This window comes from Cavia porcellus, unplaced genomic scaffold (genome assembly GCF_034190915.1).
Source record: "Cavia porcellus strain 051 isolate PalLab524CR breed Dunkin Hartley unplaced genomic scaffold, mCavPor4.1 scaffold_4, whole genome shotgun sequence".
Lineage (NCBI taxonomy): Eukaryota > Metazoa > Chordata > Mammalia > Rodentia > Caviidae > Cavia > Cavia porcellus.
This window is the reverse complement of record NW_026947487.1, coordinates 71,925,458-71,941,514: the sequence shown is the minus strand read 5'-3', so window position 1 is coordinate 71,941,514 and position 16,057 is coordinate 71,925,458. Positions and strand designations below refer to the sequence as shown.

The 16,057-nt window shown below is 39.8% G+C and overlaps 1 protein-coding gene across 6 annotated transcripts in view; it reads right to left on the bottom strand.

The window, feature by feature from the left end:
- Positions 1-16,057, bottom strand: part of Herc3 (HECT and RLD domain containing E3 ubiquitin protein ligase 3) — a 136,360-nt gene that overhangs the window by 106,940 nt on the left and 13,363 nt on the right. For all 6 annotated transcript variants that reach the window (XM_063247266.1, XM_063247268.1, XM_063247269.1 and 3 more), the window contains one exon: positions 15,782-16,036. In XM_063247266.1, coding sequence (XP_063103336.1) covers positions 15,782-16,007 — 226 coding nt within the window. In that variant the 5' untranslated portion in view covers positions 16,008-16,036. The remainder of the gene's footprint in view (positions 1-15,781; positions 16,037-16,057) is intronic.

Here is a 16,057-nt window from a genome sequence, read left to right as displayed (position 1 = left end):
TATTATAGTAGTCATTGTTCATTTCCTGTTATTTGGTTTTGAAGTCCTATAATGCTTTCATTCTCTTGAATGGTTTTATAATATTCTGTTACTTTGATATTATTGTGTTTGAAGGTATTTCAACTATTTCAAAGAAAAGAGACATTATGGTAGCTACTGTTGATATTCTATTGTCTTGCTGTGAAGTGCTATGTTGCTTGCTTTGTTCTGTTCTGATTTGCTTTGTTCTCTTGTGATTTATTCTCTATAAAATAAAAAAAAAAGAAAGCAACTGATAATAAATGTTGGCAAGGCTGTGGAGGAAAAAGGAATACTTCTCTACTGTTGGTGGGAGTGTAGATTGGTGCAGCCACTGTGGAAATCAGTATGAAGATGCCTCCAAAAACTAGGATTGAAAGTTCCATTCAATCCAGCTATTCCCCTCCTGGGGATTTTTCCAGAAAATATTTGAGTAAAAGAAAGCAACTCCAGTAAGATGACATAAGAGCAGGGCCTGAAGTAAAAGTGTTAGCCATGCAGAAAACAAAAGACAGTTGCAGAGTTACAGAATAGCACAAGTAAAGCACCCTGGAGAAAGGCCTTTAGGCTGGAAGAGCAGAGTATGTGAGAAAAACCATAATAAGAGATGAGTTGGGAAACACTTGGACAATTTGGAGGAAAGAAACAATATGACTACTGTGTAAAAGGCAGAAACAAAAAAGAACTGTTAAAAACTACAGTATTGCAGTCACCCACATAAATGAAGCTGGTAACATGGGTCACACAGACTAGAGGAAAGGCAGAAAGAGATATCAAATTCTGGACATATATTCTCAAGACAGAACCCACATAGAATTTTTTTAATGAATTAGATGTACAATGTGAGAGAAGAGAAACTAGGAATGATCCCAAAGTTTTGGCAAAAAATAGGTGGGAGAAAAATCAGGTTAGATTTGGATACTGAGTTTAAGGTGTCAATTACACGCCCAACTGGACATTGTGAGTGAACAACAACTCTGAAATCTGGTGAAGTTGAGACTGGAAATAATACAAAGACTGGAATAATACAAATTGTTGTGACTCAACAATACAAAGATAGAATTTAAAGCTTTCTTCTGTGAACTTCCTTTATTTATTCAACCTATTCTCCAGTGGGTAAGTTGTTGCCATATTTATCCATTATTAACACTGAAGAAGCATATTTAGAAAGCTTTCCTTATGCTATCTATGTATTAACATTTTTATTTACACAAACACTTCCTAAAAATAGAACTACTCATTCAAAAGCTGTTACTGTTTCAAGTTCGTACCTTTGGCTTACAAAAAGATTATGGCAGTTCACACTTCCTCAAGCAACACATGACAGTACCCATTTCCCTACATCACTAAACAAGGTATTACTCTGGTAAATTTTTTGCCAATCAAGTAGATAATGAAAAAAGTAGTATCTCACTTTAATTTACTTCTCTGAACTTATCTGCATGAATTCATTAGCTTACAAATACTCTTCTGTAAAATGTCCATTTTATTACTGGTGTTGTTTATGAATTTCATACATCTGAAATTTACTTTGTGGGGTAAGCTAGGAGTCTAGATCTATAAATTTATATGCCAGGCAAACAGCCAACTATATCAAAATCAGTTAGGCTTTCCCACTGAAATTGCCACTATGACCTATCTGACTGATCTGTGTACCCAAGCAATCTTGACTAGCAATCAACTCCATACAAAGCCTGACTAAAGAAAGTCATGGTAACTTAGTACACTGTATAAGTACTCAACAGATTGAATGTGGTAGTGCACGCATGGGAGACTGAGGCAAAAGAAGCACAAAAAGTTTGAGGCCAATGTGGGCAATTCAGAAACCTTAGCAAGATGCTATCTCAAAACAAAGAAACAAAACTTAAAAAGCATTGGGGTTTAAAAAAAAAAAAGCATTGGGGGGGTGTAGCTCAGCATGGAAGCCCTGATTCAATCCCAGGCCCAAAGGGACAAAAAAATAAGTAGATGCAAATGATACAGAGCAGTGACTTTAAAAGGTCAGAGTCAAGATACACTAGGCGAAAAGAAACAACAGTGAAAGTGAAAGGAAACTGAAGCAAAGCCTCTTCTTCCTTGGCTATACTCAACAAAGAGCAGCCCAGAGGAAGAAACACAGAGCAGATAAACGAAAAACAAAAAAGTATTAATGTCATTTTGAACTCTCTGGCTCCCTCCAATCTCTCCTTTCACAAAGTTTGTTACTTTGCCCACAGTGTAATCATAAGAAGGTCCACAGACACCTGTGTTCTGCTGGGACAGATATGACTGCCATGACCTGCAAAAGCTGACAGTTCATTTTAACTGTGGACAAATCTGGAAAGAGTGTCAGTTATTTTCTGATCCAAAGTATCTAAATCCAAGAAGTACAACAATTCATAAAGTGACAACCAAGGGAAGACAGTGAAGAGATGAAATAAGCATTCTTTTTCTTTGCCTCATAAAAGAAGTAAAAAAAAAAAAGGTATGCAGATCCAGTGGCCTGGCCTAACTTTGAGTGAAACACACCAGCACTTTCCCTCTGTCTTGGTTACTTTTCTCTTGTTGCTGAAACAAAATACCTGATGAAGGAAGGAAAGGTTTATTAGCTTAGATTATAGAGGTTTCGGTCCATACTCAGCTAGATCCAAGGCAGGGTGGTGTAGCTGAGGGGCAATCATTTATGGCAGCTGCAGGAGATACCAAAAGCAACAAGAGTTAAAGGGCAAAAGGGAGGAGCACACCTCTTTCCCACCTTTATATTGTATGCAGGTTACCCGCCCCAGGCAAGTTTAGCACTCACACCACCGACCCCAGCACTGAACAAATTCTTAGTTTTAGCCATCTTTAAAAGCCCTCCCCTCCCCCGCAGCCACAAGAGGGTTTGGAGGGACATCCATGTACAAATCATAACACCCAGACTTCCAGAAGAACATGGCGGACAGATAGCAGCAACTATGGAGGCTCTCTGAGATACCCCGCTTAAAATCCAGGAATGGTGTGGTACAAGGAGTCCTAAGCAAGGGGAGATACACCCTGCTGACCCAGGAATGAACTAAGCTAAGAGAAACCAACTGGAAATCCAATCTTGGTGCTATAAAAGGAACAGATAAAATCTCAGTACGGGAAGCTAGGATCCACGCCACTGGAAGCCAATTTGAATTTCCTGCTGTCGCTGCTGCGTCCAAATCTGCAGGGAGAGAGACACGCGAAAGCTCTGAGAGCAGGAATCTGCAAACGGAGTTGAGAGCAGGACTAGCAGGGAGCCCTACATCAACTTGCAGTGAGTGAGTGGAAAGGGGACCCTTTCATAGAGTAGGAGGCTCCAGCAAAGGACATACTGGGACCGGGCAGACATTAGGCACATAGTCCCCTCTCAAGCAGGATTGGTGGGGAATACCTGGCCTGCGTGACACCGCTGACTAAGACCCAGTAGGCTAGCCCAAACTAGGTCCCAGTACCTGAAGGTGCACCCTAGCGGTGAAGCCTTCGGTAGGTTGACCTGGAGGGGCGGGCCCAGCAGAGGCTGCCCAGGTCTGTCTCCCTAGCACACTGCAGTGGGCGGGAACACATAGCCGGCGCAATTCAAAAAAAACTGTAACCAAAAAAGAGAAAAAAATTGGGCCTCCTACATTCACTTGTATGGAAGGAACATAAAGTATGGGAAGAGGAAGCAACAAGAAAGGGTCCTCAGTCCCCAATCCTGAGAACACTGATTCAGGAAAAAGAAACGCAAAGGAAGACAAAAAACATGCAATATCAGACATGGCACCAATAGACATAAAGCGATATCTCCAGAGCCTCATAGATGAGTTTAAAAATGAATTATTTAACGAAACAAATCATAACACCCTCCATTCACTGTTCCTTGATGGTGGTTGTAAAGGGTAATTTTCATTATTCTCGGAATACTGGCTTATCCTTCCCCACTCATAATCACATACAATCAGCTCAGAAATAACAGTTATTTACAAAATGTTGACCAAAACTGAGAGCCTCTCTATATTACAAGGTAGCAGACATTTAAGATACAGATACCTAGCCAACATGAATTATACTCTCAGTGATGAATAAGAGAATGTGTAACAGCCATAATGATTGTATGTTTTTCACCACTAATATTCCATATTGCAATTACTGAAGGTGTTCAACAATGCTTTTCCACTGCAAAGGTTATGCTCAGGGTAGAATGAAGAACAAAAAGATGGGTGAAGCATGGGTAGCCCTTATAATAATACTGCAAAAAACTTCCAACTTCTCATTCACAGCTAACCTGACCTGAAGTATCTCTGTAATGCTATCTCATTAATTCAGCCTTATCCCCTACATACAAAGGAAAAACAGAATTTAGCCTGTTACCCCTGAAGAGCTCAATAGGACTGCGAGCTCCCTATTTCTTTTTTTCCAATTTGTTCTCAGCGGGGCCTGCAAAAAAGCCAGTGTTCACTGCCAGCCTGAGGCCTCCACCTCCTTGAGGAAAACCAGAAGAATTGCAGCCAAAGGGCATACCAGAATCCACCTTCTTAACTCCTTCTTTTGACTTTGTATGCAAACAGCTTTTGTGTATAGACAGAACACAGAACCTGCTGCCTCAGCCAACACAATCTATTTAATCTCATAATGATCAGCATAGGGCATGTGGCACTTGGCTAGTTTCAAATACATAAACAAAAAATTCTTTTCACATGAGAAAGTAAACTGATTTTCTAGAAATCTGTTTTTTAAGAACGACTTTCTAATTAGTAAGACTTGTCTGCAAACTAAGTATGACTATGCAAGGAGAAAGAAGAGAGGATGAAGACTTACTTGTGGCAGTATCAGCCACTCCTAAAGAATCAACAGATTGGGCTGGGGATTTAGCTCAGCGGCATAAGCGCCTGCCTTGCAAGCAGGCAGTCGTGAGTTCGATCCCTGGTACCGATAAAAAGGAAAAAGACAAAAAAAAAAATTTAAAAAAAAAAAAAAAGAATCAACAGATTAAGATGCCATTGCGACTAGACCCCAGGTAAAGTGCTCTGATTCCTGCATCATAATAAGGTGGAGCATATTTCTTGTTGAGAGCCTGTAAGTCATTGAAAATGTTCACATTTTGACAGTGTAACAGTATTAAAGAACAAATCACAAGGGACAAAATAGTAGAACTTTCAACGTAACAAGCCAATTCTGGGACCCAAAAAACTCAGCATAGTGGCAAGGCTGACTCTTGCTGGTTAAAGCACTCTGACAAGTAACACAAGCCTTAAATGGAGCCCAGAAAATCTTGCAATTACATGAGTGAGCTACCAAACTAGCAAGGAGAATAAATCCCTGTATCACTGTAAAATTCTAGTCCCAGAACAGAAAAACAAGAAATACCTGTGTGCTTGAAACTGCCAGCATGTTACCAATTTAACCAATCCTGCAAATACTCTTTTCCTAGGCAAGATAATATCATTGTTCATGACACTGTCAATCTGATATTATTACTTGAAGCTAAAAGCATCCTGTCACATGCCCATTAAAAGCAGAAGAATCAGGTTCACATCCCATCCAGTGACCTTTTCTTATGCAATTGTATTGAACAGATCTTTCCGGTCATTCATATCACCGTCCAAAGATTCTACCCATCAAAGTTACCTGGAATCTTACAGCAACAGAATTCGGAGTTGGGCTCAGAATTGGGGGTTGTGCTCCACTTTCTAAACCTACAAAAAGTTGGTAATGCCTGTCTAGTCACTGCCAAAATACCTTAGAACTTCTAGAAGCACCACAAAGTACTTCCTGGTGTGCCATAATGTCCACAACAGCGGAAGCATACCTTATCTTTATAATCTCATACAAGAATGAAGGAAGCAGCCAGGTGGTGCACACCTGTAATTTCAGCACTTGGGAGGCTGAGGCAGGAGGATCACTGTGAGTTCCCGTTCAGTCTAGGCTATATAGTGAATCTGAGGCCAGCCTGTACTGCATGGCAAGACTCTGCCTAAAAAACAAACAAAGTACGGACAATAGACTATCCTTAAAATTTTTTAAATGAGGGCCTGGGGATTTAGCTCAGTGGCATAAGCACCTGCCTGGCAAGGTTGAAGTTGTGAGTTCGATCCCTGATACCACAAAAAAAAAAAGAAAAAAAATTTTTTTAAATGAACAAATATGTGGGATCTCTCCCTTAACAATCCTAGCTTACAACATTTCCCTTCTTTGAATGTTCATCAGATCCTATAGCACTAAGAGAAACTGTAACATAGATCAACACAATTATATATATATATATATATACGCACACACACCACACGTGTGCACATCTGTAATGAATTAATTTATCATACTGTAATAACAGGATCAAAAGGTTGTAATGGAAAGTATTAACACAAATCACTACTCCTACTATAAATGGTAACAGCCAGCACTAACTGCATCACAAACATAGGTCCCACACGATTCCAAACATCTGACACAGAACTTATTAAATCTTCACAACCCCAATACTGTAAGTATATGCTATTCTCCACGTTTCACAAGGAAGAAAACTAAGGCATAGAGAGGTTAAACAATTTTCCCTGAGCCACACAGCTACTGACAGGCACAACCAGCATTCTAATTCCAGGTTCTCTAGCTCCAGAATCCATGCTCATATTCACTGTTGCCTCTAAAATAAAACTATTTTAAAAGCAATGATTCAGTTGTTTTTATAGTTTGGATGTGTCTCCCAAAGATTCATGTGCTGGAAGTTTGGCCTCCATTGTAGCTGCGTTGTGGTGGAAGAATCTATAAAAGGTGACAACCAGTAGGCGTTAATTAGCGCAGGGGGACTACACCCAGATGGGTTACCATCAGTCTTGGGGAGTGGAATAGGTCTCACAGTAGTTAGTTCTCAGAACTGTTACAAAGTGAGGTCACCAAAACTCAGACCTCTAAAATTCAAAGATCCAATCCAAAAATGGGCATCTGAGATGAATACGCAACTCTCAGATGAAGAAATGCAAATGACAAATAAATACATGAAAAAATGTTCATCATCATTGGTCATTAGAGAAATGCAAATTAAAACCACACTGAGATACCATCTCACTCCTGAAAGAATGGCCAGGATCAAGAAAACCAACAACAACAAATGCTGGAGAGGCTGTGGGGAAAAAGGAACTCTCCTGCACTGTTGGTGGGAGTGTAGACTGGTACAGCCTTTGTGGAGGTCTGTCTGGAGGTTTCTCAAAAAGTTGGGATTGGAAATCCCATTTATTCCAGCTATTCCACTTCTAGGCATATTCCCAGAAGAACTGAAAGCATCATACCACAGTGATATATGTGCACCTATGTTTATAGCAGCACAATTTGTAATCACCAGATCTTGGAAACAACCCAAGTGTCCATCAATTGAGGAATGGATAAAAAAGTTGTGGTATTTCTATACAATGGAGTATTATTCAGCTATAAAGAAGGATCACATTGAGATATTTATCAATAAATGGGCGCAGCTTGAGACCATACTCATAAGTGAAATAAATCAATCTCGCATGTGTGAATACCGAATAGTTTCCCTAATGTAAGTAATGATTCAAATATATAAAAATATGTGGTAATCATGATTCCCCATTAGGTGGCCTTGAAGCCTTATAAAGTTTTCACTCATTAATTAGAAAGGCTTTATTCTGGGCTTCTTGATATGGAAATATTTGAAGCTAGAGTATATGAAGTTTTATCCAAATATTTCAAGGAAAAAGACATACACTATGGTAACTACTATTAAGTCGGGTTATATGGTGGTGAAGTACTAGGTTGCTGAAACAGTCATGCTTGACCTCTATTGTTATATTGTTATATCCTGTTTTATCTCAATCTCCCCCTTATTCTTTTAAAAAAAAATTATTTAGTCATTTCTTATGTTTGTCTTACTTAAGGGAAAAAATTTTAAAAATTAGGATATATATATAGTAACTCTTTTTGATTTCCTATTAACTTGTTTTGAAGTCCTGTAATACTCCCATGATCTTGTTTTGACTGATTAGACTCTGTTCCATTCTGTATGATAGTATCAAGTTTGAGGGTATAGGCAACTACTTTGAAGGCAATAAGATTCACTAAGATGCCCATTCTGGTTTGACTATTGTCTCCTTTGGAAGTCCTGTAATGTTTACAATGCCTAAGTTTTATTGGTCTAGTTCTCTACTGTTTTGTCCAACTTTATAATATCTAATGAGATAGACAATTCTTTTTAAAGAAACAAGAGACAATGTTGATAACCATTGTTGATAACCTTGTACTCTGTTCTACACCATGTGCTATGTCTATCCTTGGTTTTGACTGACAGCTTTGTTTTGCCATATTTGACTGTATTCTCTCCCCACCAAGAAAAGTAATAAGCACTAAGGAGTAATAAAATCCAAAATGCGTAAATTTTGTTGTAAAAACGAGAGGGAAAAAAAAATAAAAAGAGCTCTAACGGATATAACAGCAAGTATGTTCAGGGGTGTTAAATAGCTGACTATATCAATGTTTTTGGATCATTGAACACAGCTGTTTGCAGTCTCCCTGTTTGAATGTCTACCTTGTATTCTTTGATACTGTGATATGAGCAACTATTTTCAAGATGATAATATGTAATCTATTAACAGGTGATTTCTTACTGGTTTTTTTTTTTTTGTAGTTCTGTATTACGTGTACCCTTACACCGCTTTGTTTTGTTTTGTGTTTTTCTCTTTTTCCTTTTAAATAAAATAAAAAAAAAAAAAAAAAAAAAACAAAGTGAGGTCACCCTATGTTCTTGACCCCCTCTGGACATGCCCTGGTCCCTTTCCATTTCTCTGCTTAAAGTTCCCAAGAGTGTTCTCTCTGATGCTCCAGTCTTGATCAAATAAGCCTCTTTATAAGTTACCTAGACTCAAGTACTTCTGTCATAGCAACCCAAAACTGAGTAGGATAGCCGCGTGTGGTGTGCATGCCTATAATCCCAGGTACTTAACAGGATGAGGCTGAAGAATCAAGTTTCCCAGGCTTAATAGCAAGACCCTGTCTCAAGGGGCCAGAGATACAGCTCAGTGGCACAAGTGCCTGCCTAGCAAACGCAAGGTCCTGAATTTGATTCCTAGTACCAAAAAATAAAAATAGAGGTGCTGAATCAGCCCAGACTTACAGCAGTTGCCTAGCATATGTGAGGCTCTGTGTTCAGTCTTTACTACCACAAAACCAAACAAACAAAAACTAATACAGCTGCTATAAATCATACACTACCTGTAGAAATTTCAAAACATTTTAGTAATGAATGAAAAAAAATGATCTGAAGTCTGCAAGGATATGATAGTACATCCACGGTAGAGTTATCAAAGATTTCATCATTATATGCTAGAATGCATTACATGCTAGAGCATTTACTCAGAAAGGCTTACAAATAATTCCAAGGAGCTACAAAATACCAGCTGACTAGATACACCATATTCAGGCAGATAAAGTAAGAAACATTCTACCTCTTCTAGATCTATTGAGATCACAGATCATCAGCCTAGACCAAAGAGAAATTCTCAAAATCCCCAAACCAGAAAACTGCCATTGTAACACAAAAATACAGAAAACGGTAGATTTACTAAAATTACAGAACACTCTGGTTCCACTGAAATCATCATCAAAACTGCCAATTATCTTGAGATGCCAGAGTTCACTCTCATATAAGCTCACGTGAACTTTCTATGTGTGTAGGTATAAAGAATGACATTTGCTCAAAATGAAAACAGAACACTGTCAGTGGCCTGTCTTAGACCTAACTCTCCACTGAAAGGCAACTTTGTTTAACACATTTCTTTTATCTTTTATCACTTTTTTGACACATGGTGAACTGTATTATATATGCTTTACAGATGTATTTTATATCCCCACCTAGTCTATAAATTCCCAAAGGGCAGCAATGGACAAATTCAACAGCTCTAGAACAAATGAGGAGTCTAGCAATCTACTCAGTAAGGTTCTGCTCAATCAATGTGCAGATAATTCAAGAAAATAAAGGAACTAACAAGAGGCAAATTTTACAAATATCAGTATGAAATGTGAATTATCACTCATACTTGTCCTCAATTATCTAAAGTTCCAAAGAGCATGTAAAAGCAGGCTGAAAACAGCCGTGAAATGATGCTAAAGATAAAGAGGTAACTGATTCTCACTGCTTTGGTTCCAATACCCTCATCACATTTGGTATTAAACCAGCAAGTTAAAAAGTAAAACCACACTTCTTGGAGGCCAAGCTCACTGACATTCTTTTTGTTTACTGCATAAGGACTGAATAGAGGGGCTAGGGATTTAGATGAGCAGTATAAGCACCTGCCTTGCAAGTGTGTGGTCCTGAGTTTGATTCCCGGTACCGATAAAAAAGAAAAAGACTGAATAGAAATTAATGTACACAAGAAAAAGTTTAAGAACAATATACTCTCAGGTCTCCCAATCAGCCTGAGGTCAAAAACATGCCCATGGACAAAATTTTACAATTATTATAAACCATCTTAGAATTAAAACCAAACTGTCAATACCCAAGCAGGACTCAAATTCAACTCCCTTTTCTTTCCTCCTTTACATGAACCTTGAATAATACTGACCTACTTTATAGAGCTACCATGAGGACTAGTCAGCTTTAAAAAGCTAACTTCATAAAAGATAAACGAAGCTTATGATATGTATAACCACTTTCACCTTAACAAATGAAATGAGCCTCTTGTTTCATCAAGAAACAAGCCACTGTGTTGACTACTTAAAAGCAATGCTGAGGGATGGGGCTGGGGTGCGGCTCAGTGAGAGATCTTACCTTACATTCTTGAGACTCTGGGTGCAATGTTTAGTACCACCAAAAACAAACAAACAAAAAAAGTAATACTGCAAATGTTTATGTCATAAATAATACCTCACATTTATGAGTATGATCATTACATTTTCTAAAACACCCACATGTGCCTAAAGAAAATAGCTGTAGTACCACTGACTAAAAAAGGTAACTTCCTATTAAACACATTAGAAAGTAAGTGATGTTAGACCTCTGAGCCATATGGCTGTCTACCCTGTTACCAAAGAAGGCGACACATCCCACTGGGTTTGATTACCGCTGTTATCACCATCCTCTGAAGAGCTGTGCACCTCGGGGACCACCTAACTCCCAAAGGGGAGCAAAGGGGCCCTAGCAAGCACCAAGGTTGAGATCTGAACATTTCCCAAGGAACCCTCTACCTTTTATATCAGTCATACCCTTCGAAACATGCACTTTAATAACAGGAAGTCATTACAGGATTTCTTCTATTTCCTTTCTGTTCAGCGAGTTTGCTTTTTTTTAAGCAAGGCTGATGGAAACGAGGGTTACTGTGTCTTTCAGATGCCTGAGAGAAACCTGATAAGCTAGTTGAAAGCATTACTTCTATCAGCATTGGCAGCAACCTCAGTTTTGGGAATTGAGGCTTTTGAATGTTCCACTTTACAAACCTCATTTATCAAACAGCAGGAGAGCTGTTACATATGGTGATGAACATTATGGAAATACTTAGATGGAATAAAAAATGTGAGCGGATTGGATTAAATTACCTGCAAGAAAGAGAAAAACTAACTCAGATGGAAGTAAAAAGAACCAATCATAGATACAAATCAAACAGGGTTGTATGGAAATATTAAAGCTTGTTTAAAAATTGTTACCTTTGGGGTTTGCTATAATGAAGGTTCCTTTAATAGGTACCCAAGAATTTTTTAAATTTAGCAGAAGCAAGTAAGATTAAATTAACTGCACCCATCACAGTTCTTGCCTGCCCAAAATGGAAAGGTTAGCAGTCACTTACATAAATTCAGACATTCCTAGTAGCACAAAGATTAACTGACACTAAAATGCTAATATTGGAAATCAGAGTATGCAGAGGGGAAAAGGAAAACTGTCCATTTAGCTGAAAAGTAGTGTTTACCACACAGTCTGATGGAATGAGACATAGTAAACTGAGGTAAACTTTTGAATTCAATGACCAGTCTCTATTTCATCTTAATAAAAGATTTCAAAATTTACTTAATGCTCAATTATAAATCTCTACAAAAAAATTTTTAGAGAAAAACATCTTTTGTTTGCTTGCTTTATTAGAAACAGTGGAAACACACAAATCTTTGTATGATACCAGCTCTAAAACTCTTGTCTTACAAAATTATACATGAATTCATGGGCAAAAACATAAGGAAATTGGAAATAACACTATAATGCTTCTAGTCACTGGAACTGTCTCCAATTGGAGGCGAGGAGATGAGACTGACATTGGAATTTAAGAGTAAGAATGACAGAGAGAAAAGTTACACAGGAGAGGAATATACAAAAGAGCTATAATTCAATACTTTAAGTTGGACACTGAATCTGGACTTTTAATGTACAGAGGAAAATGTTTCTGGGAATTCCTAGCACAAACGGATGAGTCATGGACACACCTAAGCTACAGCCCAATGCTCCCAGACACACAGGAAATACTAAAGAGCAATCTACATAATCAGTTTCAGTGTCTGACTGGTCCTTGAGGAGCCCCTCCCAACATACAAAGAGACACACAAGCCTGGGTACAAAAGCTATTACTAGGGTCAGGGATGTAACTCAATGATGCAGCACCTGCCTGGCAAGTGCAAGGCCCTGAGTTCAGTTCCAAGTACCAATAAATAAATATAAAAGCTAGCTAGCTATTCCTAACGTGAGAAGCAGAAAAATGAATGAGGAAAACAGTTGCCTCACAGATAGCGTTGGCAACAGGAAACTGTCAGATATTGGTCTACTTAACCTTTAAAAATCATTGCAGTGCTTTATACTTCCACTTTTCATATCCACAGACTGTGTTCAAAAAATGAACCATGTGGTCTTGTAGCTGCGCCCGTGGGAGACAAAGAGAATAACCAATTTGTCAACTGGCAGGGCAGACTCAAAACTCACTGTTTAAATACAAGACTTTATCTTGGTGATTCTCCTACCACCACCTTCTTCCAACTTCCTTCCCCTCAGCAAGGTCAGACAGTGACTCACAAAGTAATCTGAATTGCAAAAGGAAATAGTTTTAAGGCAAATAAATGCACCTTCCAGACTTTTGGTAAACAACCCCCCTCCTCTGCAGGAGGTCCCTCAATAGAAGGGCTGTGGACCAGAAGGCATCATCCCAAGGGGGATGGGGGAGGAGGAGATCCTTAAATTGTTCACTTGTATGCAAAACAGTCTAAAGCCAGTGGATGTGAGGTGCCACAGGATTAACCAGAAGTCACTTTGCATTCTCAAAGCCTTGCAGGAAATAGTCACACATTCACTTTTTTAAGTTCTTCATATTTCAAAGGCATTGACCTGGGTGATGTCAAGTTGTAAATGCAGAAATGTCCTCTTGAAGAACAAAGCCTACAAAGCTCCCTTCATGGCAGCAGAGGTGACTTGGGCAGGGCAGGGTGGCAGTCATCTGCCACTGACTTGCCTTATAAACCAGCTCCTTAGGTCAGGGTTCTCCACAAGTCACACACAGAAAAGCAAGCTCATACTTTCTTCCTCATTCATTAAAAATAAACCGAAATGGCATCCAGATTTAGAACATACCTCGCAATGAAAAAGTTAAAGAGGGGGAGGCACACACCCACATAATCTTTCCATTCAAGAAGGCAGTATTCCACAACTGCTCTGGAGTTTATAATTAACAGACAAGCTTAACCAACAACAGAGATTTCTCAAATCTTGTAATTCACACTAGAATCTGGTTTATTCCAAAGTCAGAGCACCAGCACAGGGTTGGACACCCTGGCTAAATTAGAAGGCATGTGTGTGCATGTGTGCGTGCGCTCGCTGAGTAATAAGTATTCACACAGATTACCTCCTCCAGTGAAACCACAGTATTATAATCCCCATTTGGGGACAGAGAATGCGATGTTGCCAGTGGGATACCCACTGCAGACTGCAGAGTTTACCCTAAACTTGCTAACCCCGGGAGGGGTGTAAAAAGCTCCCAGTTCCCAAGATCTTCTCTTCAAAGGCTATAACCAGCGTGAGTGCAGGTCTGTCAAGAAACAGCGGAGAGAAGTGGGCCTGACATGTCTAAATTCTGCTTGAACGGACACTGCCCCAGGACAGAAGAGGTTGTGGATGTCTGACCTGCCATAAACCCTTCTGCAGTGATTAAACACTATACTTATCGCAGAATCAGCACATTCAGGAGCTTACTGTGAGACCTAAGTTCCAACGGAATAAGGGAAGATGACCTTTGGGTTTTTAATCTTTTCCAATAAGAATACCATCTATAAAAGTCAAAATTCTTCCTGCCACCTTCACAGAACTTGTGTATTATACTTCTGTATTATACTAACTAGTGAAACACATAATGAATAGGGCTTCTTGATTTATGAACCAGTGGTACTTAGAGCTGAATTTTTATTTTTAAACATCAGAATCACTCAGAAATCTGTAGTATTAGGTGTACTGTACACACAGTAGTATAGGACTGCCAGGCACATTAGTACACACCTCTAATCCTAGCTCCTCAAGAGGTTGAGGCAAAAGAACTGACACTTGGAGTGCAGTGTAAGCCATTTAGCAAGATCCTGTCTCAAAATAAAATAAAAAGGGCTGTGTGTTTGCCTAGCACACACAAGGCCCTAGATTTAATCTTCAGTATCCCTATCCTCTCCGAAAAACAAGTACAGGTCTTAGATGATTCTACAAACTCTTTCCCTGAAATCCAGCAAAAAAACCCACAGGCTAGGAAAACCTGGTACTGCTCTCGATGAGGAAGCCTGGTGGGCTCTCAGGTGGGGAGCCTGGAGACACAAGGCAAAGAAGTGGGAGCCACAAACCACACCTCCCACACTTACACTGCAGCCCCTTTTCACTTACTATGCTAAGTAATAAATGAGAGAAAAGAGCAACAGGGTCACAGAAGAAAATCAGCTCTTTTTTGTTTGTTTTTATTCCTTGAGACAAGGCTTGCTGCATAGTTTAGGCTGGCCATAAACTCACTGTGTAATCCAAGCCAGTCTCAAACTCACAGTGATCCTCTTGCCTCAGCCTCCAAAGTGCTGGATTACAGGTGTGCACCACCACACCCAGCAAAAAAGCACTAATACTGAAAGGAAATAAACCCCTATCTTTCCCCTTATCTCTCCCATTATCCTCTATTACCACTCTCAGTGCATTGCTCAACATGCTGTGAGCTAGTACTACACCCTCATATCCATAAACACTCAGCATGCAGTAAGCTGGTGTTTCTGTCACAGTCGTTTATGCATACACACATGCACAGCAAAGTCCTACCTATTCTTCCTGCTGAACCCCGAGGGCCAGTACCAACACCCCTTTCTTTCTGCTCCATACCAGCACATTCCCCGCCTTACTGCACCAAGACTTCCCAACAGCATTTGCCACAGAGGAGGTCCCCAGAGCCACCTCACCACTGCACATCACTCATCTTTCTACTCATAGGCCCCCGCATGCTGCTGAATACCAAATGTTTTACAAACTGCACTGCAGAAACAATGGCATGAGAGGTTATTAGGGAGAAAAGCTGCTGCTGCTATGAGGACTATTACACAACACTTAGTTTTCAATTACTAGGGGAAAAAAATTAACTAGTCACCTTCCCTTCCCTGGTAAGTGATATTACATATACTATGTATGAAGATGAAAAAGAAAAGGTCTGTTTTTCCATGAGAAGGACTGAACTAGACACAGGATTCCAAACACTGACAAATCTCAGATTGCTCAAAAGAGCAAGAGCCTTCCTGAAGGATGAACGCTTGAGAGGCACCCTTCCACCAGCCCTCACGTGCCCGTCCCACAATTTCCCCACAAAAGCATGCTCACCTGGCTGGTTTCCTTCCCTCTCATGGCCCAGCTGGCCCTTGGTGTTCAAACCGCATGTGTAAACCTCCCCATCCTCCAGCAGAAACACACAGTGGTCACCTCCACAGGCCACCTCCTTGACGCTTCTGTCCGACACAAATCCACACGCCTGTGGCTCGGCCACAATCCCTCGCAGGTGGGTGCCAATACCCGGCTGGCCCAGAGACCAATATCCCCAGCATAACATTGTTCTTCTCCTTCAGGCAGTCATGTAGCCTAAAAGAAAGTTTTGTGAAG